The following is a 22,442-nucleotide window of genomic DNA, read 5'->3' as shown; positions in this document are numbered from 1 at the left end:
AGTGACTAGAGATCCTGAGGAGGACTCAGAATGAATTTAGGAGGAATGAAAGAGAGGCAGAGAGGGTTGTGATCCCAGATCCAGTTTTTAGGATAGTGGCAATAGAATGTGTGATGTGTGATGATGAGAGAGGGGAAGGGAAGGAAACAAATATGTATTAAGTGATTACTGTGTTCTAGACTCTGTGCTAATTACTTTACAAATATCTCATTTGATTTGACCTTGCTTACAAGGTGCTATTATCTCCATTTCATAGTTGTGAAGACTGAGACAGATAAGAGATGAAATAACAGCTTGTAAGTGCCTGAGGCCAAATTTGAATTTAGGTTTTCTTGATTTCAAGTCCAGTGCTCTATTTGCTTTACCACTTGCCAGCTTTGGCAAGAACAAGGGTATGTCCATTCCTGAACTCTTTTTTTTTTTTCAGTTGTGATAATCTTCTGAATTATTCTTACATGAGCTCATGGCCTTAACAGTACCTGACACATAATAGACAATAAATACTTGTTCCCCCTCTCTCTACTCCCACCACCCATAGTAGTGTGCAAATGAACTGGGACAAAGCAAATTTATTAAATTGATTCATTTATACAATTCACCTTAAAACCACTATATCTTAAATTAAAAAAATTTTGCAACACGTCTTTATGTTCTAATCATGTATTATGTACAGTTTGGCATGGGGATCACAAGATTGACATTCTTTAATTCACCATGAAACTAGATTTTTTTTTCTCATTGGCTAGTAATGCCTTTTTATATATAGTCTGTTTCCTCAAATCCCTAAAACTTCATAGTTTTGAAAAACCGTAGTGAATGTTTTTCAGTAACAATTGGATCAAGTGTGTAACTAGGCCATCAAAGCATTGAAATCCTGGTTAATTTCTTAAACTTTTGTGCCACGTAGTAAGATTTTGGTAAAGCAGTGTTATGTTTTTATTTGGGAATTTCTGTAATTCTGGAACAATTATAATTCTCAGTCTATTAACATGTTTGTTAATTTCATCATTCCCTCAATGGAGAAAAAAATTTGAGGATCAATGAAAATTAAAAAAAAACTCAAACTTTTTGGATTGATGTTTTATATTATGATGAAGATGCTCACTTAGATTGTCATCAGGATTTCTTCTTTTCGTATAGCTTTGAAAGAAAATGTAAGTTTTATCTGTACAAACTATCTTTTTCTCATTTTAAGTGTGCCTATCTATATTGTTTTGCCCTTGATAAATGTTGTTTCTTCATAGAAATGTTAATTTTTAAAGATAGTCTTCTTACTATTGTTCAATATTAACTACCAAGGAGCCTGTGTTGTCCTATAGAAAACTTCCAAATGTCTGATTCTTCTGTAAGGACCAGGCTTTTTAAATTAAATTAATTTTTTAAAAAAAACTTTAACTTGTGTCTTTGTCAGAACTCTAAGATAGAAGGACAAGGGCTAGGCAAATGGGATTAAGTGACTTGCTCAAGGTCACACAACTAGAAGTGTCTGAGGCTAGATTTGAATTTAAGTCCTGCTTACTTATTAAATAGAATCTTGTGTTTCCTGTTCTCAGTTAGAAAGTTAAATTTTTTCTCTTTAAAATATAAAAAATCCCCAAAACAACAGGGGCAGCTGGGTGACTCAGTGGATTAAGAGCTAGGCCTAGAGATGGGAGGTCCTGGATTGAAATCTGATCTCAGACACTTCCTAGCTGTGTGACCCTGGGCAAGTCACTTTCTTACCCCCCAAAGCCCAGCCCTTACCACTCTTCTGCCCTAGAACCAATACACAGTATTGATTCCAAGACAAAAGGGAAGGTAAGGGTTTAAAAAAATAAAAAATTTTAAATAGTTATTAAATGTCAGCTCTGTTCAGGGCACCATATTAAATGATAGGGATACATGGATGAACAAAGATATAGCCCCAACTACTTACATTCTTTAAACCATATTGAGTTTTGCTTCTGTGTGGTCCTAGATTTAATTTCCCTCCTTGTGAAATAACCCTCATGAGAAGAAAAAAATTCCTCAGAAATAGGGGAGAAAAAAACTTCTATTTTAGCAGAAAGGAGTGAATGATTGCAGTGAATTTTTAGCTACCCTGGAAGGTGGATGAAGGTGTTTTGGAGGGATGGGGCCATCTCAGTTTACTCCCTCCTTACTGGTAATCATTAGCCCTAAATGATGTTTCCAAGTAAAAAAGGCACATCTGAATCCTGTTAATGAAGAATTCTCGTCTCTTTCTTAACTAAGAGATCTACAATTTTTTTTTTCAATCAGAAATAAACTTAAAAATAGCTTGCCTTGATTCTGGGTCTTGGTCGGTTCCCTCCCACTCAGGCGGGACGGAGGCCGGGGTTGGTCCCATCTGTAGGAGTCTAACGGCTGGCCGCTTTCCTCATGAGCCCTGGAGGCGAGCCAGGTATGAATGAGCTGGCTTCCCCGCAGGGTGCCTTTTACCATCACTCCAAGACAAGTTCTGAAGCTGTTTTGTTTTCTCCGGGAGAAGACTGAAGGTAGGGGACCATGTTTTCGACGTTCTGAATTCCATCTCCAACGGAGAACTGGGGAGCCTCTCCTTTTGTTTGGACAGCAGTTTTCTAGGCTAAAGGGAACTCTGAATTTTCCAGGGTAGTGGAATGGGGGTGGGAGATTGGCTTTAGCTTCCCCAGGTCCAAGTGTCTAAGAATTTGAAAACGAAAGCCTGGAGACACCCTGTATGGCATTCTGATCCCCCGCCCTGGTTTTTTCCACTTTCTTCTACTGAGGAGAACGGCTGGAGGTGGGAGGGTCTGTGGTCAGACGGCTCTCATCCTATTTATGTTTTAGAGGCCTCGGAGACCCCCAAGTCTGTTGGAGGATGTGGGCAAACCACTTCAAGAATTTTGCTTAGAAGAACGGAGAAGAGAGAGATTTGTTCATGTCCCAGAGCTGGAACAGGGTTGTTTCACATTGACTTCTTTTGGTTAAACATTAGCGGCTATGTAACTCTGCATAGCTAAGCAACCCCCACAAGCCCAATAGAGCTCATATTTCACGGCCCAAACTCTGCTTGCAGCTGGCATGATTCGTGTCTCTCAAAGTTTAAGTATTTCTTCACTTTTGAACTTATTTTTGCCTTATCTTCTTCCCTGTTCATAAGGTGATTCATATGTGCTTTCACTGGAGTTATGATAGTTTCCTGTGTGGCCTTCTCCAGGCAAGATAGAATTTTGGGGGTAGTTGCGTTTTTATTTTTATTATTATTTTTAAGCCCTTACCTTCCTCTTAGAATCAATACTGTGTATTGGTTCCAAGGCAGAAGAGCAGTAAGGGCTAGGCAATGGGGGTCAAGTCATTTGCACAGGATCACAAAGCTTGGATGTGTCTGAGGTCAAATTTGAACCCAGGACTTCCCAGTCTCTGGACCTGGCTCTCAATCCACGGAACTACCTAGCTGTCCTCTGTGGTTGCGTTTTTTAAAAAGCAAAGATTTTTTTTTTTGTTATTATGTTTTGGTTAGTGCTTTTAGGGATATTTGTATGCCCACTTTAGATATAAACGAAATATCTCTCTCCAAATTAATTGCACCATTTTCCCTACCCTGTCCTTTGTACTTTCCTCACTTTCCCTTCTATCTTAGCAAAATTTTCATTCATCTGTCACACATTAACTTCTTTTTTAAATTTGATTTTATTATTTTTTCTAATTAGCAGGCATTTATTTTCTCTCCCTCCTACTTCCCCACCATCAGAACAAATATGGATTGCCAAACAAAACTAATTCTCATGATGACAGTGCTCGTGTAGGTTTCATTCTGCATTTTGAGTATGTTACTACTCTGGCAGGAGATGGATAGTGTGCTTCATTTTGTAGTCTACTGGAATCACAGTTTGAATCTCAGAATCTGGGAGACTCAACACATTAGCAAAAGTACAAGAGGGGGAGACTAGTTTCCAGAGGGAGTGCTGTACAAGCACTTAATATATTACACAATATATTAAAAATATTATCAATTACATATTAGTATATTATATTATTATATGTTAATATATTATTATAAATGATGCTAGATAGGAAGGTTGGCAAAAGATTGTGGAGGGCCCTAAATGTCAGGTCTAAGGAGTTTTATTTTATCCTAGATGAAGAAGCTCCAAAGGCTTTTGAACAGTGAAGTGACATATTCAGCCCTGTGCCTTAGGAAGATTATTTAGGCAGCTATTTGGGGGATGGATTAGAGATGAAAAAGACTGGAGGCAAGGAAACAGGAAGCTATTATAATGGACCAAGTGAAAGGTGATGAAGGCCTGAACTAGGGTTGTAGCACTGAGTGGAACAAAGGTAATGAATGTTAGAGATATAGTCAAGGGAGAATAGACAGGATTTTGTAATTGATTGAATGTGGGCAGCAGAGAGACAAAAAAAAAAAGTGAAGAATCAAAGATCATTCTGAAATTTCATACCTCAATGAACTGTAGGATGGTGATATTAACCACACAAATAGAGATGTTGGGAAGAGGGCCAAGTTTAAGAGGAAAGATGAGTTTGGTTTTTGATATGCCACTGGGGAATCCACAGAGAAATGTTTATTAGACTTCTTTCAGCTGTGAAAACCAGCTTCATCCCTTGAAAGTATTTGTTTTTGCATTTTTGGGGAAGGAAAACACCAGGTAATTGATTTCATCCCCAGCACCTACTTGCACATGGGAGCCAATAATGGTTGTTGGATTGAATTGTTGAATTGAGTGAAAAAACTTTCAATAATTTCCCTTTGTTAGTAATAGTTTTTTCCCCAAGTTTTAGGTGGTTAAATTTCCTTCTTCCCTCCTTCCCTCTTCTCCCCTACTCCTTCAATCCCAGGCCAAAAATTTCCAAAGAAGCTGTCTTCTGAAAGCTGTTAGAATTGAGGAATTAATAAGAGAAATTTCTCTACTTTAATCTCTTCATCTGTATCTCAGTGCATTTCTGATCCTGAGAGATTTTCTAAATCCTGAGAGTATAACACTAATGAGAAAGAAGAAAGATTAAATATTATGGTAAAGTTTTAAAATATTTTTAAGTTGGTAGAGAATAAAAAGGCTTTCCCAAATTAATTATTAAGTAAAATTTGCTCTATCTGGCTCCTTCCCCCTTTCTTTTCTGTCTCCATTTTCATTTTTTTAAAGCTCTAATTGCCTTTTATGTATACATAGCACTGTTTGTAAACTATGTATTGCTGTTTCCTTGGTTGCCCTAACAATTAGAGTTAATAACCTGGTGGTTTTCTCTATAGGCTTGCTTCTCCCTTGGGTAGGTACCCAGAAGTTTATCTGCTGAATATTCAAATTATTATGATATTTTGTCCAACAGATGGGGCAGCAGATTTGGCCTTTTTGAATTCTTCTCTCACATAACTTGAAAAAAAAGGAACAGAGGAAATATTTAAGTTTTGTTTACATGTTTGTTAAAAAACAACAGTTGAATTTAGTCATACAGAACTTTCCAGCAACTTTTAAAATTAGGTTAAAGAAAATTTAAAACATCGACCAGAATAAATCATCACAAATAAACATCAAAAACAATTATCAAAATTATAAACACTAAAAACAAATAATCAAATAAAAACATGGGAAGGAACAAGATCATACAGAAAATACTTAATATATTTTTAAAAAATAGAATTAAACTAATAATCAAATAAAGGAAAAACATGTTTGCTATGTCCCCCATTCTGACTTAGGAATTGCTATGAAAATATTTGGCATTTATACAGCTTTTTAAAATTTACAATGTACTTTACAAATATTATCTCATTTTATCCTCACAATCACCCTATTTTGGCACCCATTTTACAGATGAGGAAACTGAGGCAGGCAGCGGTTAAGTGATCAATTATAGATAAACTATAGGACTGTTCTGTAGTTAAAGTTGACTATCTTTTCTCTCTTAAAAAATATAACTGAAAAAAAGAGAATAGGATATCCAGGAGGAAACAGAGACAAACAGGAAAGTTTTGAGAGTTTTGGGTGGGATTCGTTATGTAAATATGAAGAAAAATCAGCTAAACATATAAGAGATTTGTGATTTCATTTATGTAGTCTTCTTTTCCTTTGTAAATGGAAATGTTTGTTTGTTAAAATTGGAATTAAAAAATAAAATTTTGGGAAAAAATATATAAATGGGGTAGCTAGGTACTGAATGGATAGAGCACCAGGCCTAGAGATGAGAAGTCCTGGATTCAAATCCTGATCCCCAGTTCAGTGTTCTATTCCCTGTGTCATCCTGCTGTCCCAAATACAGGTGTCTTTTACATCAGTCAAAGGGTACAATGAATTTACTACTGAATTTAGAGTCTGGAAGACTTGAATTAATTTTTATTTTATTTTATTATTAAAATTTTTATTTTCTCAGACTATTTTTCCAAGGTTACATGATTCCTGTTCTCTCCCTCTCCTTTTCCTTCCCCCCTCCTGGAGCTGACAAGCAATTCCACTGGTTTATACATGCCTTATTACTCCAAACCCATTTCTATATTATTCACACTTGTAATCGAGTACTCTTTTAAAAACCAAAATCCCAAATCCTATACCCATATAAAAAAGTGATAAATCATAGGTTTTTCTTCTGTGTTTCTATTCCCATAATTCGTTCTCTAGATGTGAATAGCATTCTTTTTCATAAGTTCCACGGGATTGTTCTTGATCATTGCATTGCTATTAGAAGCAGAATCTCTTATATTTGATTGTTCCACAATGTCTCACTTTCTGTGTACAATGTTCTCCTGATTTCACTCTGTATCAGCTCATGAAGGTCTTCCCAGTTTATATAGAAAACAAGTAGTTCATCATTCCTTATAACACAATAGTATTCCATTACCATCATATACTGTAATTTGTTAAGCCCTTGACCAGTTGAGGGACATCGCCTCATTTTCTAATTTTTTACCACCACAAAAAGCACAACTATAAATATTTTGGTACAAATATTTTTTTTATCTCTTTGGGGTACAAACTCAGTAGTGGTATAGTTGGATCAAAGGGCATGTAATCTTTTAAAGCCCTTTGGGCATAATTCCAAATTGGAAGACTTGAATTAAAAGCCTGTCTCAGCCACTTAATAGCTGTGTGATTCTGGCCAAGTTACTTGATTTCTTTCAGCCTTAATTTCTTCATCTGAAAAATGGGGATAATAATTACTCCTACCTTCTAGAGTTGTTTTGAAGATCATGTACAAAGTGTTTTGAAAACTTTAAAGTACTATTATAAATGATATTATATGCCCCCCCACAATTACCTTAAAGCAAATTCCTTGTGTTCCCATATAATGAGGTTCATGACTCTTCTGGCTTCTACACCCATGCTCATGCTCACATTGTATGTGTTCTTGGAAGATGGATTTTTCTCTATTCCCCTTTTTTCATGTTGTACAGTGGTTATACTAACTTGGCATGGACAATTGTCAAGAAAGAATCGACAAATTTCCCTCAGTCTGATGGGACAGTTTCATCACACACGAAATATCACCAGTGTGGACGTTTCTGAGCACTCTCCATAGAAGAACTGGAGAATTGCTAGGATGGTATCCTTGGTGAGATTCTTCATTTGGGTCCCAAACGCTGGATTTGAGGCAGACTCACTGAAGGCAATGTGCCTATCTGTACCAAGACCCCATGCCCTTCACCTGCCTTCATCTGCTCTTCAGAGAAGCAGATTCTGCCTGAAGAAATAGCTGCATGTCCATTAAGCATATGAGTGTTTTCAGAATAAATTTAGCACTGTGGGCAATTCCATTGGAGGCTCACATACTTGTCCATGCTAAATATCTTCTTGTAATAGCTTCTTTTCCTTTTCTCTCATAAATCTCTTCCTTTTTCTCTTAGTAAGAACTCTAAGACAGAAGGGCAGGGGCTAGGCAAATGCGGATAAGAGATATACCCAGTGTCACACAGTTAGGAAGTGTCTGAGACCAGCTTTTAACTCAGGTCCTGTCAACTGTAGACTAGGCACTCTAGCCAGTGTGCCAACTAGCTGCCTTATCTTATAATAGTTTCAGGCAGCAAAGAGAAGTGCTTCTATGGGACAGACCCAGAGTAATATTCCTTCATTTCTGACTCTGGCTAAGACTGGAAAATTCAGTTTCTCATACCTTTGGAAGTCCATTCATTGGTCTGAAAGGATGATCCAAGATAATGATGCCCTGTCCTTAGCTTCTTGGCTCTTCAAATGGCTTGACATGACTGCTATGGGCAACATATCCCCAGGAGCACTCATTCTTTTTTGCCTACTGTGCCAATCATAGACACACCAATTGTGTGTTTTTTACTAGATCCTTGGCATAAAGGGAATGGGGCAGCTCCCTGAGTAAGATTCCCACTTCTCCCATCCTATCTTCTTCCTCAGGGATTGGTGGTACTCTTCTAAAAGGGAAAATGGAGGTTCAGGGAACATAATTAGCCTTCTTAGATGTTACTTGCCCATATACCTACCATGGCAGAGACAACTGATCATACATATAGCAAGTTTTTAATTTGACTTTTCCTAATTGAGGGAATTAATTTCAGGAAATTTTAGTGAACTATTGACTGACTTATAAACCAGAGACATTTGAAGTTTCAGTTAAAAGGAATATATTTACAAATTGATAGGATAGAGACTGGACCTGTGATGTCATTGGTAGAGGGAAATCCCTTCTACAAAGAAGATCAGCAGTTGCCTAGGGTACTGAGAGGTTCTGTGAACAGTAATACTTAGTGACACACACTAAGCCAGTATGTCAGAGACAAGATTTGAACACAGACTTTCATGGCTTTGAAGCTATTCTCTATCTACTATACCACCATGCCTTGTTATACATTTTTTTTAGCCCTATTGACATTCCATTGCTTTTCTTTTCATGGACTGTCCTAGCATGAGGTGTTTCATGTCAACCAGCAATTTGGCCATTTGGTGGTACACTCTTTGGCCAATGAATAAATAAATTCTATCTAAAATATAATATGATTGGTACCACTTGATCATAGGGTAATATGGGCATATTAACATAGAAAATAATTTTCTCCTGAAAATGAAATCTGTCAATATGGATATATATGGAGAGCAAACCTGCTTAATTTGGACCCTGTTAAATCATGACACTTTCTCTTGGGTTGGGAAATTTCTTGTGCAGAAGAAACTTAATTGTCTGAAAATATTTCACCAAATTTCAGGTTTTCCTAAGAAACAAAAGGAATAGGAGAGCTTCTGGACAGTTCAATTATCCCTATGTTAATTCTTTACTTTCAGATGTGGATAAGGGAACCTGAAACCTGAGTAATGAGAAGGGCTTCCTATTCCTTGGTGGCTTGGTTTCTAGGTAACCTGGAACAGTTAGAGTTGGCTTTATTTTCTGTCAGTCCTTGCAAGAAAAACAGTGAAGAAGCAAGATGTGAAGCAGAGGTGAGTTCTGTGATGCTAGGGAGCTACCTGTGGAGAATTCTTGGATGCCAGGTCATTTAATACTTTGAAATGTGTTCTGTTGTCTCTTATGGTCTTGTTTAATGGTGCTGCATCCTAATTTGTACTAGGAATCAAGTGTATCATTTATATGGATGTTTTTTTCTCAGAAAGGTAACCAGATATTCTGGTTGAAGAGAATATCTAAAGTTTACGTTAGCCATCCTTCAAATGACAGAGAGAAAGCAGCCTTGCCAAGAGATAACCAGAAGAACACCAACTCACCAAGTGTCTAGACATTTTTCTCCTTTTCCTGGAGTCACGATCATAGTGCCTTTTCTGTTTTTTTTTTAATTTATTTGTTTGTTATATTAAAGTTTCCAGGTATTGAATGCTTCTAATAGCAAGGAAAACTGAAAGCTCCCCAAAGAAGCTGGGATAGTAATACTACATCAATTTAGACCTAAGACAGAATTTCTCCTGAGACCAAAGCTTGATGATATCTATATAGTAGAAGTTCACTAAGGAAATTATTAGTGTACTTTAGATTTCACAAATGACATTTAACCTACCTATGACAACAGTCTGCTTTAAAGAATGTCAGCAAGGGTAGCTAGGTGGCTCAGTGTGTAGAGCATCAGGCCTAGGGACAGAAGGTCCTGGGTTCAAATGTGGCCTCAGATACCTCCCAACTGTGTAACTCTGGGAAAGTCACTTAACTTCAATCACCTAGCCTTTACCACTCTTCTGCCTTGGAATCAATACTTAGTATTGATTCAAAGACAAAAGGTAAAGTTTGAAATAAAAAAGAACATACTGAATTAAAAAAAATGTTTATTTATTTAATTAATTTAGAAGATTTTCCCATGGCTACATGATTCATGTTCTTTCCTCCCCTCCTCCTCCTCCTGTAGCCAATGAGCAATTCCACTGGCCATACTGAATTTTTGTGAAAACATTTGTAAAAATAGTATGTTAATTGTAGATGATCCTTAACTGTTTCTTAAAGCACTTTTATAAAGTCTCTGTTGGCTAATATCTTTTTAACCCTCAGCTTGTGTGACCTTAAGGATCAATAACCTCTGAAGTCTCTGTTAGTTATAGTACTCCATGATGCTATTATTCTTCTAAAATAACTTCTAATTCAGTTTATTCATTAATTTTACATGCCCTTCCCTTGCCCCTTAATAAGTTCAAATTAGTGAGGTGTTTTTTTTTTTTTACCAATGATTATTATCTATTCAAATTATTGCTTGGAAGTGATTTTTTTTTCCAAATACTGAATTGAGGCTATTCTAGAAGCACAAGATAGATATTTAAAATTATAGAAATCTTAGTGACACCAATTGTCAGTTTTGTGGTCTTGTTCCTGGAGGCAATAATAGTGATAAAAACAGAATTGACAAAGATAGTGTGCTGTAGGAGAAAGTATGTTAGATTTCGAATAAGAAGAATGGGGTTTGAGTCTCAACTCTGACATTTGCTAAGCCATAGAACTGTGGCTAAATCTCTTGGCCTGTTTTCTCATCTGTAAAATGAGGATAATACTGCTAGGTCAATGTCTCTTTGGGATGTTGTGTGTGGAAAGCATTTTGTAAAGTGTCAAGTGTTGTGTCACAGAATTTCAGAATAGGAAGGGGTTATCTTCAGGGCTTATCTACCTATATCCAAACAGGAATCCTTTCTAAGGAATCCCTGATAAGCTGCCATCTTTTCTCTAATGGAAGGCAAATCACTATCTCTGGAGCCTTCCCAATCCATTTGGGAATAGCTCCCATCATGAGGAAATTTTTCTTTACACAGACCCTAAATCTACCTCTGTAATTTCTTCCCAATAGTATAGGCTGAAATTATTTATAAGTTATTTTATAATTTAAGAGCAGCTAGGTGGCACAGAAGTTAAAATTTGGTCTCAGATACTTACTGTGTAGTCTGGGGTAAATCACTTAACCCTGTTTGCCTCAGTTTCTTCAGATATAAAGTGAGCTGGAGAAAGAAATAGCAAACCACTCTAGTATCTTTGCCAAAAAAATTCCAAATGGGATCTCAAAGTCAAATGTGATTGAAATGACTGAAGAATAATTACAATTTAAGTTATAATATAATTACAATTATATATGGATTTACATATATATACCCACACATAAACATATTTATATGTGTTGTCTTCTTTGCTAATAAGTTGGGCACAGATCCATATTGCAGGTGAGAAAACTGAGTCCCAGAAAGGATAAAGAATTTATCCCAAATGACATAATTTGTGTTAGAATATTCTGTCCAGTGATCAGCTTGAATGTGGCCAATAGAAAAACTAAAAGAGCAAAATATGAATAATTAATGACTTGAAATTCTCTGGGTAGCTCTGGTTCTCTACAATAGGTAGGCTGTAGGTATCCTATTACCTCTGGACGCTGCTGAATACTTAGTAACAGTCCTGTTGCTTTGTAGCTTGGTTTGTTGTTATGTTGCTTTGAGGCTCAGCTGATAAGAGACTGCAGCCTTGTTCTAAACATGGTATGTATTATTGAAGCCAGAGTGATTTTTTTAAATGTTGTATGTGAAGAAAGAACATGAGAGAACTTACTTTTAGATAGGTTATGATGGCCTGAGTTGACTTTTCTCTTGAGGTGGAATAGGATTGGAGAATGGGGTTGTCTCTTTTCTGGGGTAGAGAAACTAGGCTTTGTTGATGGTCCGTCTTCGCAGAAAGAATGAGAAATGCTTTCATATAAATGGATAGAATGTGGATCGATAGAAAAGAGGATGAGCAATATGAACATTAAACACTTGGGAAGTAGTGAATAGATCACTCTGGATGGGGCAGAGAGGTTATTGTGCATGAATAATGGAAGATAAGGTTGTAGAACCTGGTAGGGCCAGATTGTGGCTATTAGAATTAGGACTCTTGACTTAATCTTGTAGACAATGGGGAACTGTTTTTGAGTTGAGAGGCAACATGATCAAAGCAATATTTTGAGAAAAATTCATCTCATGGGACTTGGATTGGATGGGGAGAAGAAGCTATTATACTATTCATGCATGAGCAAATGGTGTTAGGGTAGTGAAAGTGTGGTTGAAGAAAGTACAAATATGAGATTCATTTAAGGTAAAATTGACAGCTTTATTGACCTGGTATAGGAGATTGAGGGAGATGGTGAAGTTAAAGGTGATTTTGAAGTTTTGAATCTGGGTACCTGAGAGAGTGGTATTATTGATGGAAACAGAGAAAATGAGGTGGAGAGTTAATTTGGGGAGGAAAAGACAAGTTCATTTTAAAGAATTTTCAGTTTGAGATGATGATAAAGGAGTAGCTGAGTAAGAGCGCTTTACCATTAGATGGGAATTTAGACTGGGTCTCGGAAGGGAGATCAAGATCAGAGATTTGGAAGTCATTTGTATAGGTATGATAATATTTCCCAGGGTCACATAGCTAGGAAGAATCTTAGGTCATATTTGAACCCAGGACCCCTGGCTCTGGGCCTGATTCTCAATCCATTGAGCCACCCAGCTACCTCCCTTTTATACATAAAAAAGTGATTCATTGACTTTCTTTCTTTCACCTTTTATTTCTTTATCACTAAATTCCTGCTTTCCTTCCTCAACTTAAACAGCAACAACACAACTCTTGTAGGAAATAAGAATAGGAAAGCAAAACCAATCAGTATATTTGTCATTCCATTGTATAATTTGGGTCCTGAACTTTCTCTTAGTAGGTTCTTCATCAATGGCTATTGTATTGATCAAAATTCTTAAGGGTTTCAAAACTGTTCTTTTTAAAAATGTTGGTGGCGTGTCTGATTCAAAAGTTATGCCCAATTTAGTAATATTTGGGGTATGGTTTCAAATTGCTTTTCAGAATGGCTAAACAAATCCACAGATCTACTAACAGTATAATAATATACTTATTTTTCTTCAACTCCTATAACAATGGACATTTTCCTTTTTTGTTATGTTTGCCAATCCAAAGACTATAAGGAATAACCTGAGCATTGTTTTAAATAGTATTTTAAATGAGTGATTTGAACAGTTTTTGCATAGTTGTTGATAGTTTGCCTTTTTTCCATTAAGAATTGCCTGTACATAGCCTTTGAATATTCATCTGTTGGTATTGGCAAATACACATATATGTACATACATGCAAATATTTGTTTTTATCAATTCTCTCAATATATTGGAATATTGAAACTTTACCAGAAATTTGCTGCAGTTGTTCTATAAAGGCTTTTCCTTCCAATTGTATTGATTTTTATGTAAAACTTGTTCAATTTTGTGTAATTAAAATTATGTTTTATTTCCTGTTTTGTTCTTTTCCTTTTTTTCTCATTTTATTAGTTCTCTTAAGTTAAAAAAAATCCTTACCTTCCATCTAATCAATACTATGTATTGTTCTACAGCAGAAGAGTGATAAGGGCCAGGAAATTGGGGTTAAATAACTTGCCCAGGGTCACACAGCTAGGGAGTGTCTGAGGCCACATTTGAACCCAGGACTTTCTGTTTCTAGGCCTGGCTCTCAATCTACTAAGTTACCTTGATACCCCAGTTCTCTTTAAGTTTTATAGAGCTTTTTAATTGAGTAAACTGTAATTTTTGCATTTATCATGATGCACATTTTGATCTTAATCGAATTTGTTTCTATTTCTCTTACAAAGTATACTTTGCAAGTCCATTTTACTTTATGAACTTAACTGTCTCCCAGCTCTTCTATCTGTCACCCTTGATAAGAAATCACCAGTTCCTTATGCCAGGCCTATCAGCATCTGTGGAATATCTTGCTAACGAAGGAGGCTTTAGAAGAATGTTTCCAGGGACTTATGGGACCTCAGCTTTCAAATTCCAACCAAGGAGGGAGAGTGTGGATTGGAGGCGTTTAAGTGCTATTGATGTGGATCGGGTAGCTCAGGAGCTGGATGTGACCACTTTACAGGACCATATCACTGGCGTAACTTACTGCAATCTGGACTCTGAGAGATGTGCCTATTGTCAGCAGCCTGTGGATCCGGTGCTCCTCAAAGTTCTCAAGATGGCCCAGCTCATCATTGAGTATTTGTTGCATTCCCAAGACTACTTGAGTGCCAATATAATTTCTTTAGAGGAGAAACTCCAGTCTACTTTGGAACAGCAGGAACAGACCAAACAGAAACTGGACAAGCAGGCAGAGGAACTGAAGGGGGTAAAGGAGGAGAGCCGGAGGAGGAAGAAGATGCTCAGTATGCAGCAGCTACTGATCCAGGCTGGGGCCAACAACTATCACAAGGTGAGGAGTCAGAAACTGGATGTATAAAAGCAGAATTGTGCATTTCTAAAGTCTTTGCCAATAAAGCTGGAGAAAAGGGTTTTTATTTTATTTTCTAGCTGTTCTACTTGAATGCTTTGGAGTTAGAGATGATCTTAGCATCACAGGATCACAGATCTTGAGCAAGAAGGGACCTCAAGGCAATCTAGTCCAAACCCTTCATTTTACATATGAGGAAACTGAGGCCTGGGAAGGTTAAGTGACTTGCCCAAAATCATAGAGTTGGTAAATACCAAAGGTGGAATTGAACCAAGTTCTCTGATTCCAGAACCAGCTAATACTCCCACTATTGCCCCCATCATGTTGAGTTCCTAAAGGATGTGCTAGCAGAAAATGTAAATTCCGGTAGTTTCTACCAAGATGGAAGAGTGTCTACCATGGCTACTGCCTAAGAACCAGTTGAGTTAAGTATGGCCAGCATGTTGGCAATGTCATTGTACAGCAGATCAATGACAATGAAAAATTTTAGAGCTCTCTAGAGATTTATTTTAATTAATTATTTTTTAAACCAATGACATGTAACAAATTTCCATACAAGTTTTCCCAAGTTATATCTCCCTCTTTATCTCCCTCCCTCCCTTTCCTTCCCCCTCCTGGTGTTGGCAGGTGATTTGATCTTGGTTACATGGTTTGATAATACATGGTTTGACATGTATCATCATGCAAATTATATTTCCATATTGTTCATTTTTGTAAACTCCAATCCCCCAAAATAAACACAAATAATCAATTGAAAAATCATATGTTTTCATCTGCATTCTGGCCCCAATAGTTCTTTGGATATGGATAGTATTCTTTGCCCTAAGTTGTCATTAACTAAGTCTATCACAGTTGATAATTCCACAATATTGCTCTTACTACGTAGTATGTTTTACCAGTTCTGCCTGTTTCATTTGCAGCAGTTCATGAAGGTTTTTTTTCAGCTCTTTCCAAAATCATCCTGTTCATATTACTTATAACACAGTGATATTCTATCACTACCATATACCACAATTTGTTTAGCTACTCCCCAATTGATAGACATTCCTTCAATTTCCAATTCTTTGCCACCACAAAAAGAGTGGCTACAAATATTTTTGTACAAGTAGGTCCTCCCTCCACATTTTTTTTAACCTTTCAAGGGATACAGATTTAGTAGTAGTATTACGGGATCATAGGGTATGCACAGTTTTATAGTCTTTCAGGCACAATTCCAAATTGCCTTTTAGAATGCTTGAATCAGTTCCCAACTCTGCCAGCAATGCATGTGTCCCAATTATGTCACATTTCCTCCAACATATATCATTTTCCTTTACTGTCATATTGGCCAGACTGATAGGTGTGAGTTGGTACCTCAGAGTTGTTTTAATGTGCATTTCTCTAATCAGGAGGAATTTAGAACTTTTTTTTTTCATATGGTTATGGATAGCTTTAATTTCTTCATTATTCATATCCTTTGACTACTTGAAAACTGGGGATGGCAATGTCATTTTAGTCCAGGACAACCTAGGAACAACCTCTTTTCATGCACCAAGAATCTTTCTAGATTTTGAACCAATTTAGATTGTTGGAAGAGAGCAAGGTATAATGTAGGGGTTAAAGCCAGGTCTATATGAGAGGAAAAATCTAGTTGACACATCAAATCACTGGGAAATAGAAGACAATTCATACAGCAAATGAATAATTGGAGTGTGTGGTATGTGTATTCTCAAAGGATTCTTCAAGGAAATGCTAGATTAGGGGTCAGAAACTCTTCACAAGAAAGAGGCCAAGTTTCTAAACCTATTTTGTGTTTAAGGCATGAAAAGGGTTAAAGAATAGAGGTGAATGATTTGGAGTAGCAAAGGATCACAAGGGGGAGGAGGGGGTCTCTTCCTTAAGAATATGAGAAAAGTTAAGGTGAGGATTAGTAAATAGCATCATTTACATTTGTTGCATTGTTCATTTAATCTGATCCCAATTCAACTGCTTACAAGCTGTGAAAAGTCCCAGTCTCTTTTCCTTCCTTCCTTCCTTCCTTCCTTCCTTCCTTCCTTCCTTCCTTCCTTCCTTCCTTCCTTCCTTCCTTCCTTCCTTCCTTCCTTCCTTCCTTCCTTCCTTCCTTCCTTCCTTCCTTCCTTCCTTCCTTCCTTCCTTCCTTCCTTCCTTCCTTCCTTCCTTCCTTCCTTCCTTCCTTCCTTCTTTCCTTCTTTCCTTCCTTCCTTCCTTGCAACTCTAAGATAGAAGTGCAAGGGTTAGGTAAACTGGTTAAGTGACTTGACCAGGGTCACACAGGTAGGAAGTATCTGAGATCAAAGTTGAACCCAGGTCCTACCGACTCCAGGCCTGGCACTCTATTCACTAGCTGACCTATATTCTGTTTCTCAGCTGTAAAATGGAAGTATGGAAGAAGCAAGACTGAGGTAAAGTGAGAAGGCAGCTACATTGCTTTAGAATTCTGTTCCAATATGGAGGTGCCATATTCTAGTACTAAGGAAGTTATTAAAAAAAAAACCCTAATCTTATCTTTCCTGCTCTTTCACATACCAAACCTGACTTGTACCAACCTGCCACCACACTCCTCTCCTCATGTTTCAGGAACTATTTTGGAAAAGTAGCATTTCCTGTAGGTTGAGAAGAAAGCTGGAACACCTAGGAGTAACTACTAGATCAGGAGACATACTTGGTTGGACCAGGCACCGGGAAGATCTGATGCTCAAGGCAGTTGCTGTACCTTCCAGAAATTCCTAAATTGTTTCAAAGTCCATGCTTTAGATTCTTTATATCTTTTATCAGTATTGGGAGTAAAAAAGGAATTTTTTTTGGTGGAAGCAAATAAGAATAGAAATATCTTTGAGAGTGAACACAGGAGAAGTGTGGCCATAACTCTGACTTTTAAGAAAAAAATATCTGTTGACTCAGTTTTCTCATCTGTAAAATATGGATAATAAGTCTAAACTTATCTTACAGTGTAGATATACGAACTTAAATATATGAATCTATATTCATATATAAAATATATTGTGAATATAAAGTGCTGTGCAGATAGCATTATTTTATCATCTGATCCATTTCTTATTATTTTTTATATGTTAGTGCCATTTATGTGACAAGGCTTTCATGAACAACTCTTATCTTCAAGGCCATATCCAGCGAAGACATGCTGAAGTTAAACAATCTGGTAAGCAGCATTTATTGACCCTTTAAAATGTTTTTTTTTTTAATTTAGAATATTTTTCCATGGTTACATGATTCGTGACCACCCCCTATATCTTCCCCCCTACCTCCTGAAGCTGACAAGCAATTCCACTGGCTTATACATGTATCATTGTTCAAAACTTATTTCTGTGTTATTCATATTTGCAGTAGAGAGATCTTTTAAAGCCCAAACCTCAATCATATCCTCACTGAACCACGTGATGGATCATATGTTGTTTTCTTCTGGGTTTCTACTCCCACAGTTCTTTCTCTGGATGTAGTTAGCGTTCTTTCTCCTAAGTCCTTCTGGATTGTCCTGGTTTACTGACCCTTTCAAAACTTAGACCTTAATGTATAGGAAGAGGGAATAATACTTTCTTCAAGGAGTTTATAATCAAAGCTTTGTAATATACATATAGTAAGATAATTAAAAATATGTAATACATACATAATATCTAATAATAAATAAAATATCATACTTAAAATCAATCAATAAATAATATAATAAAATAAATAATGAATAAAAATAAATAAAATACTAAATAAAAACAATAATAAATAATTAAAAATTCTAAAATTAGTTTATATAGCACTTTAAAGAGCTATATAAACTAATTTTAGAATTTTTAATTTTACACTATACCATATGGTGCTTTCTTCAACATTCTTGTGAGCTAGGTAGCATATTATAATTCCTTATTTTATAGATGAGGAAACTGAGGCTCAGAGAAATTAAATAATCTTCCCTGGGCAGAGGATACCATATGGTATAGTGTAAAGAACACTAAATTTAGAGTTAAAGAATCTGAATTCAAGTCCCAGTTCTACTGTTTACAAGCTATATAATCTTTGACAGATCTCAACCTCAGTTACTCATCTATAAAATGGAATCATACTTGTCCTCCATATCAGTATTGTGGGGAGAAAATAAATTATATAAAGGTGAACTGTTGCATATCAGGATTTGCCCTCCAGAGCCCTGATTCTAAGTCCAGTGCTCAGGATACAAATGAGCATAAATATATTTAGTGCTAACAAAGCACCGACCTTACAAAGATTCGTTTTGTATAATACTCTCTTTACTTATCTGTGAAAATGTTGCCTTTCTCCAGTAGAATACCAGTTCTTTGAAGGTAAGGATTGGTTTACTTCTCTATTTGTATCCCCAGTGTCTAACAGGTAGTTTGTGCTTAATAAAGGGTTGCTGACTGATTGATAAGGAAGAAGAATCCTTATTTATTTCCGTGGGGCTTTCATTCAAGATCTTCCCCTTCCTCAGAATAATTCTATGAGATTAGCATGAAGGAGAGGTCTCAGAAAGCAAGTTAAAATAGAAAATATTACATTTTGCTTGAGAGGTACTTAAGGTACTTTCTGAGGTTTAAAATGACAATAATTGGTCAGTCAAAAGCATTTATTGTTTCTCACTGTGTCTGGGACTGTGCTAAGTTCTGGAGATAAATAGAAAGACAATCCCAACCCCTAAATTTTCTCTTTCTATAATGACCTTTGATAAACACTGTGAGAATGAACTGTTCGTGGAGATTTTGAGCTCTTACAAATTTAAGATGCTTCTTTTATTCTGTGCTAATTAGAAGATCCTTTCCCTAAGATATTATTTTGGCAGCATAAAAAGTGTCAAATGGAACGCTATATTGAGAATGCAGAATATTGTAGAAATAGAGATTGGGACCAAAAATAGCCTCATAGTAAATTAATATGCAGGATTTAAATTAAAACTATTTTGTACCGATAATGACATTTTTATACTATCAGAAAACCATAATGAGCCTCAATATTTTAAGAATCTAATATTTCATAATATAATTATATATTTAGAGCAGGAAGACACTTTAGAGGCCATCTAGTCTAGCCTTTTCATTTTTCAGAGGAGGATATTAAAGCCAACAGAGGTTAAATGACTTGTCTAAGGTCATATAGGTAATAAATAGCAGAGGCATGATTTGAATCGGTTGTCCTCCAACTCCAGAGCCAGAATCTGTTCTACTGTGTGATACTGAGTCTAATTTATTGGTGTGGTTAAATCTTTCACCAAGACAGATTGCAACCCTCGTTTTGCTTTAGTAAGTTGGTCTTCATGAGTTGTACCTGAAAAAATTCAGAACCTGGTAGCAAACCATCTGATGATGAGCCTTCTTAGATCTAGCTTGGCTAATATTCTGAATAATAACATATAGCTGGACTGGACTCTAGCTTTTCTACATCAGTAGAATGTGCCAGAGCTTTTGCATGGCTTCTGAACCTGGTCACCTCCTTACCAGGAAAGGACACTGGGGCAGGATTTTAGAGGAGAAATTCCTGGTGAACTATGTTTCAAAATGATCCTGTCTATTTAAATGTGGGTTGTTGTTGATAGAAAAATGAACCGTAGGCATAGATACTTGGAGGATTTGACCAGCCTTTACAGCAAGGATTCTTATCTTGGGATCCGTGAACCAGTTTTATTATTATTTTTTAATTTGAATGAATTGATTTCTTTGGTAATCACATGTATTTCATTTAATGCACTTGAAAATATGATTTTGAGAGGGGGACCATCAGCCTTACCAAATGATCATTGGCATCTTATCTAACCAAAAGGGTTAAGGATGCATGTCTAGAAGGTATATCTTGCAAATTCAATCCTATTAAGCAACAAAGAGGAGGCTCACAAATCTATTTAGTCCCATAAAAATATATAAAAAATATGTACATGTATTCCTTGACATTCCTTAAACATTTATTAAGCTTGGAATACCTTTGTTTGGTTGGTCAAACAGAAAGACAGAAGCAACAAATGCAACAGATGGAGGATGGAATAGAAGAACTGAAGGCAAAGCTGAAGGGGACCCAGGCTCAACTGGAGGCTGAGAGGGAGGCTGAGAGGCAACGACAGATGCAGGTGGGAACTCAGAAGGAGTGGAATAGAGAAGGTTAAGAGGATGAGAGAGAACTCTACAGAATTCTCTGAGAATGTAGATTATAGCTACACAACAAATTAAAACAATTCTGGGTGATCTTGCTAGTTCAAGGACTAAAACTCTCTGTGTGTGTGTGTGTGTGTGTGTGTGTGTGTGTACATATCATTTCTATTTGGTGCGATAATCATTTGTATATGCATTACATCCTCTTATTAGATTGTAAGACCACTTAGGGTAGCATAATGATAAATGATTTTTATATAGCGCTTTAAAGTTTGCAAAGTGTTGTAAAAACACTCTGATTTGATCATTAAAACTCCCATAAGTGTTCTAGTACTACAGACATTATAATCTGCAAACCTACAGATATTCCAATTCCCATTTTACTGAAGAAGAAACTATATGAATTATTGATTTAAAAAATGATTGGTGGTTTTGTGAGCTTTTAAGGAGCATATAAGGTTGTATGATGGAGAGCTGGTTTGAGTATCCCCAAAACTATCAGATGGCTCATTGGGTACACAATTGGTGATCAATGTTATTTCTAAAAGTTGAATTGAAAAATACTTTCATATGATTTTTACTTCTCTTTTCAGGAAGCAGAGAATATTCACCTAAGGGAAATAGAGGCAAAGAAGGAATTAGAGAAATGGAAAGAGGAGGAAAGGAAGAAGCTTTACCAGGAAATAGACAATTTAAAGCAATTGCTTCTAAATGAATTTAAGAGTGTTACCAGCCAGAATTCTATCCTAGAAGAAGTAAGTTTCATAAAAATTTTACACTTTTTCATTTGGCTACATATTTAACCTCTTCTCACCCCAATATTATATCTAAAATAAATGTAATCTGCCATTTGAAGATTGGCAGGGTCTACTCTTCAAGTGAATAAGGTATGGGGTAATATTGGGTATTTAAATTCATTCATATTATAAAAATATTTTTAGAATAGTCATTCTATAAATTGTAAGGGATTCAATTACTTGCCTACATGTTACATTTGCCATTAGAAGGCCAGCCCTGTGAAAGCAGAGGATTTGATTTTCCTTTTTGTCTTCATATATCCCTTTAGCAGTTTGTTGCTCTAAGGCTGTGTTGCCACACTTATGGCATGAATCCCAGAGAGGGCTGCTCCTCTCCCACTCCCTGCCTGTGGCTGAGGACATTTCTTATTTCACCAGACCTTCTGCCCAGCAGTGCTTCCTTTCTCCCTTTTCTGGGATAAGGCAGGGGCTCACATTCAGTTTGAGGGTTGCAGTTTGGGCACTTGGTCTCTAAAAGGATTGCCATCACCTCTCTAAGCTATTAGGTATAGAAGAGTGACACATAAAAATTTTGTAGGTTGATAAAATATTTTCAGGCTTGAAGATCTTCTGAAAGGTCAAATTAAAGGATCCTTTACACAGCACAAGATGTGAAAGCGACTATTGCTATGAAATTTTAGTTTTAAATATGTGTCAATCTCTTCAGAAACTCCAAGCTTTGCAAACCCACACTGTAGTGGAATCCTTTCTTGGAACACTGAAGGATGATGATTCTGAAGACCGACAAAAACAAGCAAAGGAGGTACAAGACATGAAGGAGAAGCTTGAACATCAGGTGAGTTTTCCTCATACCTTTTGTCTCCATTTCCAGTTTAGAGCCATTCTTTCTACCCCTAAAGTTATATTCTATATGTTGAATGAAAGAAGCAACCTTATAATAATA

General features: G+C 36.4%; 1 protein-coding gene across 2 annotated transcripts in view; it reads left to right on the top strand.

Annotated features, from left to right (window-relative positions):
- Positions 1–2,289: 2,289 nt before the first annotated feature.
- Positions 2,290–22,442, top strand: part of DZIP1L (DAZ interacting zinc finger protein 1 like) — a 56,189-nt gene continuing 36,036 nt past the window's right edge. Inside the window, exons 1-7 of one of the 2 annotated variants that reach the window (XM_007493924.3) lie at positions 2,290–2,495; positions 9,219–9,371; positions 14,065–14,622; positions 17,716–17,800; positions 20,598–20,719; positions 21,335–21,496; positions 22,206–22,334. In XM_007493924.3, the coding sequence (XP_007493986.2) occupies positions 9,249–9,371; positions 14,065–14,622; positions 17,716–17,800; positions 20,598–20,719; positions 21,335–21,496; positions 22,206–22,334 (1,179 nt within the window). In that variant the 5' untranslated portion in view covers positions 2,290–2,495; positions 9,219–9,248. Of the gene's footprint in view, positions 2,496–9,218; positions 9,372–9,425; positions 11,883–14,064; positions 14,623–17,715; positions 17,801–20,597; positions 20,720–21,334; positions 21,497–22,205; positions 22,335–22,442 lie in introns of those variants that run through there. The other variant, XM_007493926.3, reaches the window with a different exon arrangement.

Source organism: Monodelphis domestica, chromosome 4 (genome assembly GCF_027887165.1).
Source record: "Monodelphis domestica isolate mMonDom1 chromosome 4, mMonDom1.pri, whole genome shotgun sequence".
In the NCBI taxonomy this organism is placed as follows: Eukaryota; Metazoa; Chordata; class Mammalia; order Didelphimorphia; family Didelphidae; genus Monodelphis; species Monodelphis domestica.
This window is presented reverse-complemented; position numbering and strand designations above follow the sequence as displayed.